The 18,969-nt window shown below is 40.0% G+C and overlaps 2 protein-coding genes across 4 annotated transcripts in view; one reads left to right on the plus strand and one right to left on the minus strand.

Moving 5' to 3' along the window:
- Positions 1-25: 25 nt before the first annotated feature.
- Positions 26-6,566, minus strand: LOC311014852 (methylcrotonoyl-CoA carboxylase beta chain, mitochondrial). Its single transcript, XM_084011719.1, has 13 exons — positions 6,449-6,566; positions 5,515-5,616; positions 4,657-4,821; positions 4,339-4,535; positions 3,942-4,120; positions 3,728-3,808; positions 2,974-3,152; positions 2,627-2,846; positions 2,284-2,375; positions 1,378-1,534; positions 1,147-1,269; positions 768-998; positions 26-641 (listed from the first exon to the last, which is right to left on the minus strand). Exons 1-13 carry the CDS (start codon positions 6,466-6,468, stop codon positions 555-557), a joined length of 1,833 nt encoding a protein of 610 aa, XP_083867845.1. The 5' UTR covers positions 6,469-6,566; the 3' UTR covers positions 26-554.
- A 1,851-nt stretch (positions 6,567-8,417) lies between these two features.
- fnbp1l (formin binding protein 1-like) overlaps positions 8,418-18,969 on the plus strand; it is a 40,845-nt gene continuing 30,293 nt past the window's right edge. For all 3 annotated transcript variants that reach the window (XM_084011716.1, XM_084011715.1, XM_084011717.1), the window contains exon 1: positions 8,418-8,556. In XM_084011716.1, the coding sequence (XP_083867842.1) occupies positions 8,533-8,556 (24 nt within the window). In that variant the 5' untranslated portion in view covers positions 8,418-8,532. The remainder of the gene's footprint in view (positions 8,557-18,969) is intronic.

Raw genomic sequence — 18,969 nt, forward strand, 5'->3', positions numbered from 1 at the left:
GACTTTATTTTACTAATTATCTCACTTGTTTTTGTTTTCATTTCACTTCACCAATTTTGACTATTTTGTGTAGGCTCATAACATAAACTTCAAATAATAATACATTTAAGCACTGCACACAGCCAAATAGGAAAAATGCCAAGGTGGGGTGAATACTTGAGCAAGGCACTGTAAACAGACCTGCCACAGTAATTTCATATTTCCTAAGAACTGCTCCAAATCCAAGAGAGTAGATGCATCATTGTGGGTCCAATTAAAGAAGGCAAGTTAAATACTTAAGTCTAAAACCTTTTAGGAAGTTTGAACCATCAGTCACTTTAACAAATGTGAGATTAGATGACCAGCATTTAATTTAATACTGCATTTGCGTGATTTAAGGTTTGCAGATCCTCTTCAAGAGCTGCTAGAAGTCCTCTTTTCACTTTTAGGATAACATTTGGTGTGAACCCTCCTAGCAAATATTTGGTAAAAGTGACCGATGGGCAACAGCAACCACACTGGATTGAAAAGAGCATCTTTATAGATGGATGTTGGAATATATGGATGTTTATAATTTATATACGCAGAAGTGTTGATTGTAGTTTCTCTGTGGAGAGCTGATACTGCTGCTGTTTGATGATGTCCAGGCAGTCTCTGAGAACCTGCAAACAGAAGTCAACATTAAGGAACGCTTTAAGTTTATGTCTGCTCTGAAAGGTCCAGATGAGCGATGGTGCTTAAATGCCCTGAAGCCATTTAATGACAGTTTGAACGAAATGTTGTTTTACCTTCCTGGTGTCCTGAGGCAGAATGACTCCATCGTCCCAGAGCCTGCCAGAGGAGAAGAAAGCTGAGCTCTCCTCCTTCAGTCTCCCATTCAACTTGTCCTCCTGCTTTCCCCTCTCTTCCTCCTGCTCACTGTCAGGAGGAAGCAGAGAGCCAGCGTGACCCGGAGCCGTCATCGACACTCTGGCGTTGGGCCACAGGAACAGGAAATTAGGGTCAAATGCCCGCCCACACTAGAGACAACCGGGAAAAAGGTTCAAATTACTGTGGGATTAACTGTTCTCTGGTGCTTAGCTGTTTGCATGAATTATACTAGCGAGGTGAAGAACAAAGGTTTTCTGATTGTCAGATAACTTCATCTATTGTTACTGTGCCTCTCACCATGGCGTAGCTCTCAGCACCATGGCAACCACCAATAACCAGAGTGATTTTGGGGACAGAGGCACACGCTACAGCTGACATCATTGAACCCTGAGCCTTCAGACGGTTACTGTTCATCTCTGCCTGGAACAGACACACAGAGTTTGAGACACTAAATTGACTTAATATTAATAACTTATTAATTACAAAGTGTGTGTGTGTGTGTGTGTGTGTTTAACTGGGAGTGACTACCTGTGTTGTGGAGAGTGTTGGAGCTGCTGTGGGCGCTGTGTTCTGGAGGAAGAGGAGGGGGATGTCTCTCTGGTCACACAACTGGACAAAATGGCTTCCTTTCAATGCGGCCTTGTATGACAGCTCTCCATTGTTGGCTACTATTCCCACCAGATGGCTACCACAGGACATATGTACAGATGTGAAAACAAATACCCACTTATACTCAAGAACAAATCATTAAAGGATAACCTGCTGTAGCTATAGCTAACCTTTGTGGCAGTTAGTCGACAGTCAAGACACAGTGATTGAGATTTGTTTTGGTCTTCTGTCTGTTGACCTCTGCTGATTAAAGCAACAGTGTGTAGCATTTGGGGGAATCTATTGGCAGACATGGAATATTATATTGTTGTTGTTGTTTATCACCTGAAAGTAAGAACAGTGGTGTTTTCTTTGATTGTGAGTATTTAACTTGCACGGCAACTGGATTCTCGCAAGGATCACACATCACACATAAATCCATCTCATCAGGATTCAAGAAATGTGTTTGTGTCCAGCGAGTTTGATTGACAGATGTAGTACCTGCCCATTTCCAAACAGTTTACAATGAGGGTTCTCAGAGGATTCTGTGCAACAAACCATCTGGCCAATAATACAATGCATTTCTGCAGCCAAAAATACAGAAACTACTTCTTCTGTGTTGGTTGTTTTGGGTCAGTGAGGGATTCTATTGGCTAGATTTGACAGCAAGGTGCAAATTCATACAATTTGTACTGACAATCTGCTTGTAACATGCCTTTACACTAATCAAACATTTAATGATTCAATTGTCAAATTATCATTATATAACTATTATTCTAACATAATTAAATACTTTGAACTGCAGTCACTATCCAATTATGTGTGTGTGTTTGTGTCTTTTATTACCCATGTATCTTTGCAAAGCCAGTGATGAGCGTGGTTCCATAGCGAGCTTTAAACTCCTGGAAGCGGCTCCCGTCTGTCAGCCGACTGACTACCTGGAGAGACAGACAAGGCCAACATCTCGTTATTAATTCAGTGAGACAAGAACACGATCACAACACACCAACCAAACATATCATTTGCGCTGATGTTTGAAGTAATAATCTGTATTTGGTGCCCATTGCGCGTCATTGTGGTGTTTTTGCACTACACTTCTGTAATGATTAAATTTGTCTGTAGATGGCAGTCTTTTCCCTGACGGGTTAGTCAGAAACCACACTAGCATTTGTGTTTTTGCCCACTGTACCATTTTAACATCCTGGCTGTAGTTATAACTTTTAGGAGCTAGCCCCAGAAGCTCCGCTGAACTATACAGCGGCTCCTCCTCAGCGTTCGTCTTCCTCGTCTTCTCCTCATCCTCCTCCTCTTCCTCGGGCAGTTGGAAGTTGAGGGTGGATATGATGTTTCTGGTGAATTCGTATGCTTCCTTTTCATCCAAGGCAAAATGGTCCACGCAGCCACTCACTCTGAAACCAAAGATGAATTGACAGTCTTGACGTTGTGAACTTTATTAGCTTTATTCCTTCTGTTATTTCTGAAATAACTCTAACTGTAAATATCTATATTTGGGGCTGGTTTGATTCATGGACCTACTCAGCATGAAGCGTGGCTCCTCCCAGGTTTTCTGGTGTGACTTCCTCTCCTGTGGCGGCTTTGACAAGAGGCGGTCCCCCCAGGAATATGGTCCCTATCTGGTGCACCATCACTGCCTCTTCTGCCATGGTGGGGACGTAAGCCCCACCCGCTGTGCATGACCCACACACCACTGATACCTTTAGGAATATTCATATTTTTTAATATCAAAATAGCAAAATATGGTGTGAGTGAAAATGTAAACTGCAAAATTTGTGATTTTATCAAATGCGGATGTCTCTCTTCTGTCAGGACAGTCTGTCTTTTGAGACTGACAATTTTGACAAAATTCTTGCAGCCCATTGAGAATTGTGTAAAAAACCTACTTGATAGAGGTCTATTATAGCTATAACTGCATTTTAACTTCCATGGCCTGAAGATCAATTCATTTAACACAAATAAAATGTTATGTACTGAAATTTGTAAATCTGATGTCCCTAAAGCTGCAAATTAGAGGGAACCCTTAAAACACACTACACAAGAACAAATGTGCTGGAAAACAACATCATACAGATTCTGAATATATTGTATATATGAGTTTAATCCATTGTTGAAATATTATTAGAACATTTTAACTGCTTTGTCTTTGTTTATAATAGCCCCAGAAATAGTAGCATGTCAGATGGGAATGTTAAATATTTATTACAACAAATTCACATTTTGTATTTATATTTGTTATGTTTAAACAAGGCTGCACGACTTAATATTTCTTTACCTGTGGGATCTTCATGGCAGACATGATGGCTTCATTATAGAACGTCCTTCCTCCCTGGTTCTTATCGGGAAAGATCTCTGACTGAATAAATACACACAGAATTAGAAATTAAAATAGCAGTCACATTAATTGAGCTGACATTCAGATAATATGAAAAGATACACATATGATGCTTATTTCTTATGATGGCATAGGTGTGTGTGTGTGTGTTTACCTGCAGTGGTAGAAAAGCTCCTCCAGAGTCGACCAGGTAAACACAAGGCAGGCGATTCTGAATGGCTACTTCCTGTGCTCGCAGCTGCTTCTTCACTGTGATTGGATATGCTGTGCCGCCTTTCACTGTGGCATCGTTGGCAATGAACACACACCACAGGCCATTGATCCTGCCAATTCCTGGATGGACACACACAAACACATACTATATATGTCAGTAGCATGAATGTGCATCACATGTGCATCGTATTAAAGTGGAACACAATGTGTGTTCCGCTCACTGTCTGAAACAAAGGAAGTCAGACTGAGTATCAGAGGCCCCTAGTTGTCGTCAAAATATTATACAGTCAATAGTTTAGTATTAAAGATACAGGTTTGCAGCAACAATAGGTTCTGACCAGTCAGGCAGCCAGCTGAAGGGATGTCCCCATACGGTAGACCCAGACCAGCAAATGGGGACAGCTCGAGGAAGTCCTCATCATCCAGCAGCAGGCGCAGCCGATCCCGGACCAGCAACTTCCTGTTTCTCTGAGTGTGTCTGGCGATGGCATTTGCCCCTCCACCTTTCCTTACCTTTTCACCCAACTCTATGTACCTTACAGAGAGGCAGAGAGAAAGGGCTAATGAATAGCATGCACCTACACATTTATTTCACAAAATAATGCAGTGGGGGAAGTCAAATAGGTCTGGTCAGAGCTGACGAGAGCAGAACCTACTTGTTGTGGCAGGCTTTGCTGTTTCGGAGGTTAGCTTCATACACATGTTGGTATATGGGCTGGAGGGGCTGCTCCAGCACCGGGAAGGCACTGCGCAGGGCTTTCCTCTTCCTAGCTGAAGAGCTCATGCCACGGACTGAACATTGCCAACACTGCTCAGGCAGCCTGTGACACAAGATTATTAAAGTAGGTAAGCAAACAGGCTATTATGACAACTGTAACTGCAGATTTACCAAGATTCCCACTCTAGTTTCCACCAGAGATAATGTCCTGTTATGATCTAGCTGGTATGGCAGACAGCAACACTGACATGTAGTGTACAGCGCTTTGAGTGGTTGGAAGACTAGAAAGGCATCATATAAATCCAGGTCCTTTTGCCAAGACATGCAGCCTATGGCTATCATTTATTTATTCTCTCATTTTCCATGTGCTTTCCATAACTGGAAAATAACAGGTTTACCAGGATGCGTGGGAACCCTGTTTACTCAGCTGTAGCTATTTAAGATTAATTCTGTGAGTTGGTAAAAACAAGCAGTGACTTCATTATTGTGTATCAAGTATACCACAAAAACACTGACTTACAAGTTGACTTATTCCTAACTAACTTTTAGGAATAAAAAAACTGTACTATTGTGATTATGCTTGGAATAATTATATTTATTTTTCAAAAACAACCACAATTTGAATTGCAATATTGGTCAGAATAAAATGCACTTGAGATTTCCCTTTGTCATTCATATGAATCAGTCATTTTTGTATTATATTTTGTTTCTATCCCTCACACAAAACCAATACATCTATTTTTTTAAGTAAACCTTGAGCCTATAGTCCTGGTGGCCACAGGAGTCCTATAGTCACCTGTGATGTCTCTCCTCTCTCGTGTTTCTCAGGGTCCGTGATGGTGACTGGGTGAAAGCAGGTGCAAAGGCAGGAAACAATCTTGCTTCACTAAATACATTTCTTTTAGGGACAAAGAGAAAGCAAACCCCACACAAATGAATAGGTGGATCTTTAATTGTTACACAGGTACAGTAGCTCTGGAATAGTCTCTAAAGTGTTGGGAACACCGTCTTCTGTCAAAGTAAATTGGAAACCCCTTGATAAATACTTGAGAAATATAGATGTGATTTCAGAGAAATGGAAGTTGATCCCATTCAGTATTTGAACATGTGGTAATGATTCAAGAGTGACACTCTTAAACTTCAGTATTCTGGTGTAGCGGTTAGATTAATTAAGGTTGGTTGTCATTTTGATGCGTTTCAGTTTGCTATTGCTAGAAGCAACAACCGTTACTGCCACAGCTCCATAATGTTATGTGTAATTGAACTGCGTTAACAGATTAACTAAGGGCTTTTTGGCAAACTAACAACAGTGTTAATGTTGTCCGTCACTGCTACATGGTTTCTTCCTGGCTTGAGGGAGAATATAACTTATTTGACAGGTCGTTTTGTACTGAATCCTGTTTTTGTATCTTGTATGTAGGCTACATACAAACGATCACTTGCTACCAAAAAAACAGCTAGGCTGGACACATTCATATACATAAAGCGTATAGGCTTTGTTATAACAATGTCCACACACACACACATAACCCTCATATTGTGTCTATTTAAACACAGTTATATAGAGTTATACAGTAAAATACTTTTGTAGTAATACATGGGTAATCGTTAACGCTGGCATGACTTTACTGCATACAAAAATAAATGTATGCCAAAGGTCATTAGGACCCCTGGGTGTACTTATAACTACATGTGTACGTTATGGACAGAAAACATGTAACGTCTCTTACCTTACCATGCAGCGGTACATGGTGCATGTGTCTGCTGTAATAACGATAATTACACAACTGTAGTGGCTACAAATTTTCCCCAAAACACAACTACTCCATTGCTTTAGTGTACCTGCTCTTCTTTGTCGGTTTTATGGCGGGTAACAACCAGCGTTAAGGTGCATTACCGCCACCTATTGGAGTGTGGATCAGAGTTATAGCCTACACACATACAAAAACAATCCAACAGATTAATAAATAAATATAATATTGTACTTGTTGGCAGTAATCAGCAATGTATAGTCTCGCCATCTATAGAAATAGTAGAGTCAAAAACATTACAATAGATTGATGTGACAAAAATAAAATGTCAGATGTATCTGATTCTGAAATGAGCTGTAGAGTGCTGGGGAAAAAAGGATCTGTAAAGTTTTGGAAGCAAGAAATAATAATAATAGCCTAATAATAATAATAATAATTAATAATAATAATAATAATAATAATAATAATATTTTAATAAAAAAATATTGCTATTTTGATAGAAAAAAATATTTAAATAAATCATCTGTTATCACAATCAGTTGCGAATGTTTTTCTCTTAATCGACTAATCTATTCAACTAATATTTAAGGAACTTACTATACAATATGCAACATAATCTACAGATTTAAACTACTAATGTACTGTATATTACTGGGCAATCACATTGTACCAAATATATTTGTACGTGTAATCTTACTAAGCAATAAATCAGATTCTGAATCAGCTGTAGTGACACATCTTGACCGCTAGAGGGAACTACTCATTTATCAATTGATGAGGAGGGTTTCGTTCAAAGAAGAATTTAAAGCATGTCCAACATACAAACCCAAAGAGCCCCACGACCCAGCGGTAGGCCAATTGCTATGGCAGTAATGCTGCCATCTTTTGATTCAAATAAACACCAGATCATTAAATAAATATATTTGCAACAGAAGGAGTTGGAGAAACTTTCTGTACGTGCTACTGGCCCAAACTGAAAGTAGACTGCTACAATTTGTCCCTTTCTGATTTTTCTTGGAGAGGGGTGGAATCAGAATAAACAATGCATATTGATGTAATATTCCCAAGCTTCGATGACAAAACTAACAATTACAAACTAATAAATATTTGAATGACGATAACCAAATAATTCCTGAAATTTTACTGTAAGGCAGAGAGTACAACGTAATGTCGACAACAATGTGTTGTAAATATTGTGAAGATACCATAGATCATAGTTAAACACCCCTTCAAATGTATTATTATACATTTCTCTTTCTTGAGTCTTGTGAATTTGTACTGTTATCTAAAATATCTTCTCCACTTCGGGATCACATGTATTTATTTATTTATTCAAGCTGGGTAGTTTGACCTTTTTCCTGATTGATGTCTAATATCATCAATACTTTTTTTTAATTATTTTTTTAACATTATGTAGGAAGGTAAACTTTAAATTACCTTGAAATTGGGCTTAGAGAAAGCACAACTTAAAAAAAGTATGTAAAATGGATTGAAATCAATTTGATTAAACTTGACGGAAAATAGAAAAAAAAACATAACAAAACAATCATAAGATAATTCAAAATCTGATTTTCTCTGGGTCATTTGCGTTTATTGTATTACACCTACTTAATGAAAAAATGATAGGCCTACTTATAAAAACAATTAAAAAATCATGTAGGCTTATTAATTGTCTGAATTGAATTAAGTTGCTCATTAACATAATTTGTTATCCTATTTTGGACCCACATAGTTATTTGGCTTTGTTTCCCGGTAGTCTAAAAGTTGAATAATTATTGCAAGAAAGCTGACAGTTTTTGCTGTGTTTTATTGATGTATTTCTTTGTTGGTCTTGGTTCTAAAACCACTTGTCTGACCCGACCAATGACCACAGGGCCACTGTGGTCCCGGGCCCCTGGTTTGGGGCGGCCCTGCTGATTCAGTCGGATAGAGAGCAGGAGGAGGAGTGTGTGTTTGTCGGCAGACAGTCAGTCAGAAGGACCGGAGTACCAGCGGCAGTTTGGGAGAGTCTGAGCGGGGAAATCTGCGTCCAATACGGGAGAACTCAGAAGGGGGAATCCGCAATGAGTTGGGGAACGGAGCTCTGGGTATGTAAAAACTCTTAGAACTGTGTTTGTGACGAACCGCCCGGCTCGTCTGCATTGTGTTTCGGCCCGGTCAACACAGCGGCCGTTGAGAGCCCAGTGGAAGGAAAGGTGCCGTGTTACCTTTTTAGCTTTGTGTGAAAAGGCGAGCGGCTAATGTGAACGCTAGCTGGCCGGCCGTGCTGTTAGCCGGCGTGGCTAAAGCTAAAGCTAATCCGCGGTGCACCTTAACGGCTGTGACAGCGGCGGAACAAAAGGCAAGACCGCAGACACACGGACACGACAGCCGGGGCGGAGGTAGCGCTGCCTCCTCCGCAAACAACTTCAATAATGTCCGAGCTGCTCAATTCGTTGTTTTTGTTTGACTGGCAAGTTACGAAGTTGTATCTCGAGGTTTTTTTGGGGAGTGTCACACCCTGTTTCAAAGAGAAGCCTGACAGGGATTCCCGGTAGCTGGGGGGAGAATCCGGGTCGGGTCCACCGTCCTGCTCGGTCTACCTCAAATGAACGGGCACTCCACAGCCGTAGGTTTCACGGACTGATTGGCATGGCGTGCTTCTTTGTGGCCACTTATCCAACCTTTTGTCTTAACTTCCATGTAATTAGAAGGGACGCATGGATATATAATTCACTTCCCATCGTCTGCCCTGTCTTTACAGCTATTATAACTCAACGAACAGCCAAATTCAAGACATTCATATTATATTGTATCGCTTAAACCACCCAAACATCAGCTACTACTGCTTTTAGGTATCAGAGAGAGTGAATCAGCCCCTTGTCTCAAATTAGGTATTATGATTATTTGTTGAAGATGGAGTTAATTGATTGAATATTTGTTTGAATAAGAGGCACAGCTAACAAATTGTATTTTTTGTTGTTGTTGGGGTGTTGGCCATCACAAGCTGCTGTAACCAGAGCGGCAACCAGCAGCATCCTCTCTGTGTGTGTGTGTGTGTGTCTGCCCGTGTGTGTGTGTGCGCGCGCGTGGGTGCGCGTGTTTGTTGAAAGCTGGGATGATACTCTTCCAGCTGACCTCAGTGGTTATGATCTGCAGTTTAATATAAGCTAATTTTTCGCTTGCTCAGCCGTCAAACGTAACATGACCCAGTGGCTACAGACAAAGAGATAACTGTTTGCATGTCTGTGATTCAAAAGGATTGTGAAATATTGTGCACGTGAACACAGATGTTATTTATCAGGATTTCCATGTTTTTTTTTTTTAAGGATCCCCCATTCATGTTTTTTCTTCCCTTTACCTCCTGGCTTTTGTATAGAGGATGTTGTTCCCAGCTAGACAGATGGAGAAACTGGCCTGAAAACATGGGTTTAAGACGTGAAGACATTTCAAGCCTGTTTCTAAAAGTGTGAATGCAGTTTCAGCCAGTTTCTCTATCAAAAAACGTTAACACCTTTGTGTTTCTAGACATTGCTGCCATTAGATTCAGTTGCATGAACATATAAGAATGGTCATATGAGAAAACTGGTCATGACGTGCTGTTTAGGATTATTTTCATTGGCAAATTCATCTGTTTTGTGATTATTTACCCCCGCAGTAATCTTTTACATCTATATAATTTCCAAAAACTGTAAATGGCCATCGCAAGCGATTCATGCTGTTTGGATCAACAAAAACATGAATCAATTCATAATTTTAGCATGATGTGTCAGTATTAAGAGTGTTTCAGGGGTTGGGATCTTGTTATATCCAGCTACCGGTATATGCTTATGCTATTTATTTGTAAAGCTCAATATCACAATGTCTTAAAACCTTTAGGGGAACAAGAAAAATAAACCCTCCGAGTGAAAATACAAGATTTCAAGAAAATTAACATACATTTTTAACAGTTGATAGAATTACAAAATAACACAGTTGGGTTACAATTCAAACCATGCCTTTAAAATATCCACAACTAATGTAGAAAATCCACCTTCAGAAATCCAAATCCAATCAGAATGACTTTAGTAAAAGTATCTCAAATTCAAACAGTTATGATATTCCTTGAAGGAATATTTCAGTCCATATCTGCATCGTCTTGTCATCGGTGTTATGACAATGCAAAGCACACTATGATCTGCTGAGTGGGGACGCTTGCTGGCGGGCCGTTATAATCCTCTCAATCCACTGATGAGATTAATGTGTTGGCTGTCTGATGTCAGATTACGGATTATAGTGCGCATGATGGGATGTAAATCTGTTGATTGGCTGTTATGTTTTTACAGGTAACTGACTAATGTCAGACATTATACATTGTTTTCTGTGTAATTTCATAGGTAGTATGTGCTTGGCTGTCTGATGTCAAATGAAGCATGGTTGGCTGTCCAATAGCTGAGATAACAATATACCATTGATTGACTGCTAAGGTAATTGATGGTCTTGTGTGATTATGATGGCTACAAGTCTTAATCTTCAGATTGCTTATTTTATTGAACCAACAATCCAACCACTTCAAACATATTTAATGAACTGTCATATAAGAGAAAGAAAATAAGACACTCATTTGTGACAAGATGCAACCATCTGATCCTTTGGCATTTTTGCTTGAGAAATGAATTAAATTATTACTCCGATTATCAAAATAGCTTTTGGTTGATTTACTGTTTATTGACTAATCCAGTGATTTCTGACATTGCAGTGCAGTTCATTGATGCCTTTGCATCCTCAGCATTGCATATGTCTACTGGTAATGCTCATCTGTCTTTTATTTATTTGAGAGGCCTCTAGAAGGTCAGACACAAGTCTGAAAATTATCACAATTTTTTACAGGATAAATATGCTTTCTTTCTTTTTTTTTTCAATCTTGTGAGCCCTCAGATTTTTCTCATGACTGTGGGACAAGGTGTGTCCCAACCATGCACTAATCATTTAAGATATTTTTTTCTTTTACAAACAGCATTATACGAATAATAAGATTCCCTCAAGGCAGCGTATAGTCACTGAAGCTTAGTGCCTTTGCTTTTGCCCTGCGTTTTTGGCTTTAACCCAGGTCTTTGAGACATTACAAAGCAAGTGAGGAACATCCTATTACCACGCTGGCTTCCTGCCCTCGAACACACACACACAAAGTAGGAAGTATTGGTCTGAATTAAAGCTGTGTGTGTTGTGTGTGTGTGTGTGTCAGGATGCTGCCATGCTGTGCTCTGGTCTGTCTGTTTGAGGTGAGCCGGAGGCCAGCAGTGTGGAGCAGCCAAGTTTGACTGAAGGACAAGAGGCTGACAGGCAGTCGTCTCTACTGATCGGCCAAACTGAAAGACAAGAACAAGGGATAAAGGATGGCAAGGTAGAGGAAAGAGGACAGGCTTTGAACGGCTGGCTGGACTCTTGATTTTACTTTGAAGTCTATCAGCTGTTAAATAGAGAGGAGACTTTAGACCAATTGTGGAAACTCAGAGCAGTGAGCAGGATTCTGCCTGTCGCAGATCAAGGGGTCACAAGAGTTTGCTTGTCTTTCGGTCATGCGTTTTGTGGATTTTCAAAAGGCTTCCCTCTGTTGTCCTATGGGAGGTGTTTGTTGGAGAATGGGGTCCTGGGGTTATCATTTGATACCTGGAGGAAGAGGATTGTTTGTATTCTTGGCATCAGGTGGCCAATGGGCTCAGACAAGGGTGCTCGACATCCCCATTACTGTTTGTGATATTTATAGACAGTAGCCTTCCGTATATCAAGGTTTTACTGGCTGCTTTCACATTGTGTTGTCTGGCTTTATATCATCTCAGAGTTGGACGAGGATTGTGAAATATATTGAATATTATTTTGTTTTTTGTTGGAGATGCAAAAATATACACCTTAAATATCAAAATTATCTTCATGTGCATTTTCTGTGGTCAATTGAGTTTCCTGAGGACTGGGTCAGTTGTAGCGGTTCAGCAATCAACTCTTATAGTGCTTACACCATAGGATTTGATTAGTCGATCAACAGTAAATTAACACACAAAAATTAAAATAATCCATTACTGATATAAGTAATTTATCAAGCTTTCTCTGTTTTGGATAGCAAGTTAACAAAATGTCACCTTGTTCTCTGTAAATGGACTATTTTCACAATTTTCTGACATTTGAAATACTTACTAATAAGTACTCTTTGGCGTTGGATCTGAAAGACTCCTAAAAATATTTCCAACCACCCACTGACTCCTGGTCGATGGTGTTAACAACTTGTCAGTTGATGTTGCTACTCGTTTCAGTCTGATGGATCTAGGCAGTGGATGGTGTCTGTTCTTATTAATTAATTTTGATTAATCGATAATAAAAGTGGTAATTCGCAGCTTTATATCCTTGATTTCAGAGTATGAAAGGGTTGCTCTGTTTTGACTCCTTGATCCAGCATTTGTTGTGTTTTCACAGTGGCTTGTGGATCTCTGGCAGAGGATGCTCTTGTGAGAGGATTCCCATGGTTTGGTGAGGCAGTAATTCGGTTCTTAGCAGGTCACAGCCGGCGCGTATGAAGTCATGTTGAAGCTGAGGGCACTGGCCTGGTAATGGCAAGCTGATGCATCCAGTCTAGCCAAGCTTTTCAACACATTGTGTGTATGTGGAGGGGGGTGTTTAGACGTTGTTAACTACGAGTACCAGAGAACATGTTGTTCAATGTGTGACACTGATTGTTGAAGCCTGCATTGCTTTGGGTATGTCCTACGTGTGAGGGTGGATGTCTTTCTTAATTAACAAAATTGTGATAACACAAATCTCCTGGAGACAGGGAGGAAGATGAGGATGGAGCGAGATGAAGGAGGTGTGAAATAATGGAGGAGAAGATCGTAAAGAGGAACGGAGGGAGGATGTTAGTTATAGTAGAGAAGGAGATATTTTCATATGTGGGAGGAGGTGAACTGATGAAGGCCCGTCAACTGAGAGACAAGTAGAGTTCACAGTCATTATAAATTAGATGAAACATTAATAGTCCTCATGGAGAATTGGCGGCTGCAACAGTAACAAGATACGTCAAGCATGAATGTGCTGTCAGTCAGAGTAGAGCAAAATGGGTTTACGCTGTATTAACATGGTGGGGGCACAAAATCTTGTTTTTTTTTCATTCTCATTGGTACATGAAATTTGGTAATCGACCTTCAACACGAGCAGAGCAGGTCTCACAATAACTGAAAACACCTGTGGGAGTGTGCAGGGAATGTAATTGTAGTAGTAGTAGTAGTAGTAGTAGTAGTAGTAGTAGTAGTACTACTACTACAGGAGTAGAAGTCACTCTTTTCTTTTGACAAGTTTCTAGAGCAATGGTGAGATGCTTACATTCTCAAGAATTTATTAAAAATGTGATAAATATTGTTGGTAATATCCTGGAAGACAAATGGGCAAACAAAGGAAGGCAGTGATAAATTAGGTAATTAACTACTAAAAGGAAGAAATATTTTATAGAATTACAGATCCGTATTCATTTGAATCTATTTCATTCTGTGGGACTGTCTGTCCCGAATGCTCCTCCGCTCCCCCTCCCTCTCTTCCTGCCTCTCATCCTTCCATGGCTCCCTGGCCTCCCTCTGGATGCAGTCACAGCTGTATCCACCCAGCCAGCTGTTTGGCAGTCGAGCTCTCCTTGGATTCAGACACCATCACACCTGTAGGCCTGTCATACTAATACAGTGACCCTGGGTAAACCCGTTTTCTGTCAGTGTAAATGGGTCAGCGTTATCCTATATGACCTGGTTTTGTGACCCTCCTCTCAATCAGCGCTTATTGTTGGGTATGATAACTTAGTTTATCTGTATAATTACTAAATGGCCATAGTTTTGTACCTGCAGGGTTACTTGACTTGTGGCAGATATCTTTTGGACATACTTTTGATTAATTGTGTTTCCTCATAAAGATACATTATTAAAATTGTTTACAGTTGTATCTATGGTTGCAACATCAGTGGTTATTATAATTTCTTTCCAGGAAGTAAGAGCTGAATCACCAGAGACAGAAACGGTTCCAGACGTCCCAGATTCATGACTTGTCTAGATGCAGGGTTTTGGTCAGTGTTGCATTCATGGTTTGCTGTCTTCCAGGAGTCAGTCTGTCTGTCAACTGTTTATTAGTCAGTTACTTTATTAGCCAGAGGATAAAAATGCAGGCTTCGGGACACGTGGAAAATTGGAAGATGTGGGGAATTTTTCTGGTAAATTTTCCCTAGATTTCCAACCCAGTCATTACACTAAGCCTCTTCTGGATGGGTGCCTGCTGTCAATCTAAGGCCTGCTTGTAAAGCATGCTCACAGTCAGTAGTATAGACTCTATATTGATGGCATTTCCCATTTGTTACCTGTGACACCCAGTAGTTTGAAAGGTATTTAAAATAATGTACAAGATGAATATTCAATGACTTTGCATGGAATAGCTGTACACCACTTCCCTCCTGCAATGTGCCTGTTAAATGATCATTTTGCTCACTGGGCTAAATTCTGTTGACTAAAACAGTGTGATAAAACCTGCCACAAGTTGTGGAGTTGGGGGACGTATAACTAAGATGTCCTCAAGCTGATGTCCTTTGGTTGCTGTTGTGTACTAAACACATCAGTTGCTTATCAAACCCACTCACCTCAGCTGCACTGATGCTATCTATACTGTGGACAGACACGCAGGGTTAAAATCAGTGCAAAGAAACGGCCTATTTACCAGAACTCAAAACCGGCTGCCAAACCATACACACTGCATTTAAAGTATTGCAATTATCAAATGTGTATATACTATAAAAATGTAATTTATGTTGTCTTTTGTAACAAAACAAAGGGAAAACAAAGTAAATGCAGAAAAAAAATGTGTTAATTTATTTGGGATTCATAAACATAACAGTAGATCATTGGCCATAATTCTTACTTTAACATTTAAGAAAAATATTGGGATATTGTTAATAGAAAATTGATAATTAAATAACAAAACCATAGAAATGTCTGTAATGTGAATGTAACATAGCCCTATAGCCCTATACCTATAGCATTGTACTTTGGCTAGGTGCAAATGTGAAATGGGAGGAGCCTGAACTCTGTGAGGAGAAGGACTCGCACTCCGGTACATTTGTATTTTGCTCCACTAATTGACACATTCGGGTGATGTCTGAAGTCTATTAAAAGATGGACCCGACTTCATTTTAATAATGTCGGCATACTGTTTGACGCACATCTTGGTCCAGCTTTATTAACCCAGCTAACTGGGCTAAACCAACTAGCATGTTACCGCTGACCATAACTGGTCCACTGCCAAAACTTTCCTGGTAAAACTCTTGCTCACAAATTTATAGTAGTAAAAACAGCTTTTTGGGTCACAGGGCGTACCAAAAGGATGTTGTATACCGAACGGCCTGTACGAAATATTTTTGGTACAAATACGATTACGGTTACACCCCTACTATGTCCACGTCTGTAGTCAGTTTGGTAGGATTTTTCTTCATGTAATTTGCGTGCAAGATAGCTGTACCCAAATAGCAGACAAAAAAAATTTGTGGCCAAAAATGACCTTAATTACCTGGCAACACAGTGGACATAATACCTAATTGCTTGGTGACATCCAGGCTCAAAGACAAAATACCTGCAGAGATAGCATGAGAGGCTTTCTCAACAAGACAAAGCCCTCATTGTGCAGCACAGTGTCCACTGATAGTTGGTTCAGTTCCATGTTTAGTGATCTGTTTCTCGGTCTCTACAGTACCATTACTTCCCTTAGCTACCAATGTCAGTGCATGGAGAATAAATCAAGCATTAATGAATCAAGCCCCTTTTTGTTTCCCGTTTGTGTTTGTGTGTTCATGTGTGTAACGACTTGCGGATGTGTTTGCCATGTGACAATAAACCATTAGCTCTTCCTTATCCCATTGTAGAGTTGATAAATGTACCTCACCCTTCCTCTCTATCCTTATGCCAACAGTCTTCATCCTCCTCCTCCTCCTCATAACCCCCCCCCCCAAAAAAACCTGCCTCCTTTCCTTCAGCATCAGGCACAATTCTCAAGCACATGAACTTGTATTTAAGGGTTTCCCACAGGCTTAGATAGAAGAAGTATGTTAAAATGGTTTCATGTCACGGACACTTAAATCAGGGATGTTGTGTTGCAGTTTGAAAACGTTTTCTCTGAGGGGCCACGCACAGGATTATGTTTTTGTTTGAGTAAAACTGTATATAAATGTGGCAAGAGTAAAACCTTATAACTAAATAAATTATGTAGAAATTGTGAATTTCAAACCCCCTATCATCAAGGTCCACTTATTATCTATTTCTGGACTGTTTCATTGTTGGTTGATTCTATTTAAAAAAAAAAGCAAGACATTGAGCTCCCACTGATATTGCAGCTTGTAGAAATATCCACAAACATCTGATTTGAGCACAAGACCTTCGAAATCTCCTTCTTCCATATCAGTTTGAGTACCTTCCGCCATTCTCGTTTCTTCTCAGCTTTCTCCACAGCGTCTGTTAGCATAGCTTCCAAGCAAGGTGGCGGCTGTTGCTTTTAGTTTCTGCAAGTGAGGTCCCACCACTGATCTGTAATAGGTTTGTAGCGTCAGTGGGTCCCTAAATACGGAGCTCTCCCGTCTTTGCGGAAAATGAGGGAATGACGCATGACCATTCATAAATACTACCGGGTTTCTAATGATACAAAGCTTAATGCAAATGGGTGAAGTATCCCTTTAAGCTCACGATTCATCTTTTGGCTATGGACATCCAAGAACCAGCTCAAGGTTTATTGTAGGTACCCACCTCCTTGTGCTGATGTCGCAGTCAGCATTGTCTCCATAATCAGTTTTATGATGCTGCCTCATCAGCCAACAGAATCTTTGTGGAGCCTTTTTCTGCTGTTGTGGTCGATAAGTCATGTATGTATGGGAAACACTGGCTTTTGGCAGGAATTTACCACAATTCACATACCATAAATACATGATGTGAAAAGGGTAACTAGGACGCCCCTCCCTTTCCTCTCCATTTTTCTTCTCATCCTCCCCCTCTGTCCAACATACAGCCTGTTTGCATACAAGGAAACAATGTTAATTCCAGCACCAGAGGAGGTTTCCCAGGCTGTTTATTTGGCTGATGCAGTTTCAGAGCCCAATAAAACTGCTCTGTTCACAGTAGCTGCTCAGCGTGGATGGTTTGTGGTTACCTTGGTAACCTAACCATGAAGTACACACTGTGCCCCCTGGTTACCACGGGTACTCCAGACCATAATATGTCAGGTAGTCAGAGTGCAGAATAAAGGATGTGAACACACTGAGCAGCAGGCTGCCTCAGCTGGTTTGTTCTCCCTTGTTTATCAGAAATGATTCTCAGAAAGATATCTTTTGTTGTTTATTTTTTTATATAAATATAAGAGATGGAAGTGTAAAGGATTTGTTATCCTTTTCTTTGTATACAGGTGGGAACATTTGATAACCTGAGACTTGCACTGAAATGCTTGAATCAGAATGAAAGGGGGGGGGGGGGGGGGGGGGGTGACTTTCACAATGAGATGTCAACAGTAGTCTCAAACAGGATTCAGATTTCTACAGTTAATTGTGAACTCATTTAAAACCCACTTTGTGACCCACTATTGTCTTGCAAAGCAGTCTTGAACAAACACTAGGTTTTTCTAGTCTTTCTAGAATTGCCATTGTTCATTTAAACCCTGTAAATGTTTACAAATTGTAACTCACAAGTATGCAACAGAAACACCGTAACGCATTATGGTAGAGAAGATGTGCTGCAGATTTACTGATATTAATGCGTTATTAAAAAACATTTTTAATATTATTTTGTAGCACTGAGTGTAGAATTGAACAGTATTTTCGTTTGTCTCCCTTGGATGGATCAGTGACTCCCTAGAAAAGTACTTTTTTAACAGCTTTTAACCCAGCTTTTAACCCAGTCCCAGACACTCAAACACTGTGCCAGTGCCAATGCCTCATTTCCACTGCATGGCTCGACTCGACTCAACTCTTTGCACCAGGTCTTTTTCTCTATTCTGTTTTCCACTACATTAGCACCCTCTCGGTGTAGGGCGGGACAATATATTGATAATATCGATACATAGACGTAACTTGGTGAGACGAGGGCAGTTACTTCCAGTTGATTGATCTGATTTATTATTCTCAGCATGCCTTTGTGTAAAATAGTGCTTGCTGCCTGTACCATTTTCCACTTATGGGTCGTGCAAGTTAGGTCTGCAGTCCACAAATATCTCTCTATTTATGCACATTTCTCTCTTAGCTTTTTGATTTTTATTATTGGACAATCATTTTATATATAATTTTCTTAAAGCAATATAGTCAGTTTAGGAATTTCACTATCGCCCAACCCTACCAGGTACTATCTACAACATTTACTAATGGAATACCAATAAAAAATGTGTCGAGCCATGCCATGTTTGCAGTGGAAATGACTAAAGCAGTTCATTTGATGACAGCAGCAGTAGTACTTCTTGTACTACACCAAGGTTCTGACCCCTATTATATATTAGTCATA

This window comes from Eutrigla gurnardus (assembly GCF_963514095.1).
Source record: "Eutrigla gurnardus genome assembly, chromosome: 6".
Lineage (NCBI taxonomy): Eukaryota > Metazoa > Chordata > Actinopteri > Perciformes > Triglidae > Eutrigla > Eutrigla gurnardus.

Coding starts and splice junctions, on each gene's coding strand:
- LOC311014852 (XM_084011719.1), bottom strand. CDS start 6,468: ATGTACCGCTGCATGGTAAG. Junction 5,617..6,448: donor ATGTACCGCTGCATGGTAAG/GTAAGAGACGTT, acceptor TGTCCCTAAAAG/AAATGTATTTAGTGAAGCAA. Junction 999..1,146: donor GTGCTGAGAGCTACGCCATG/GTGAGAGGCACA, acceptor GGTTGTCTCTAG/TGTGGGCGGGCATTTGACCC.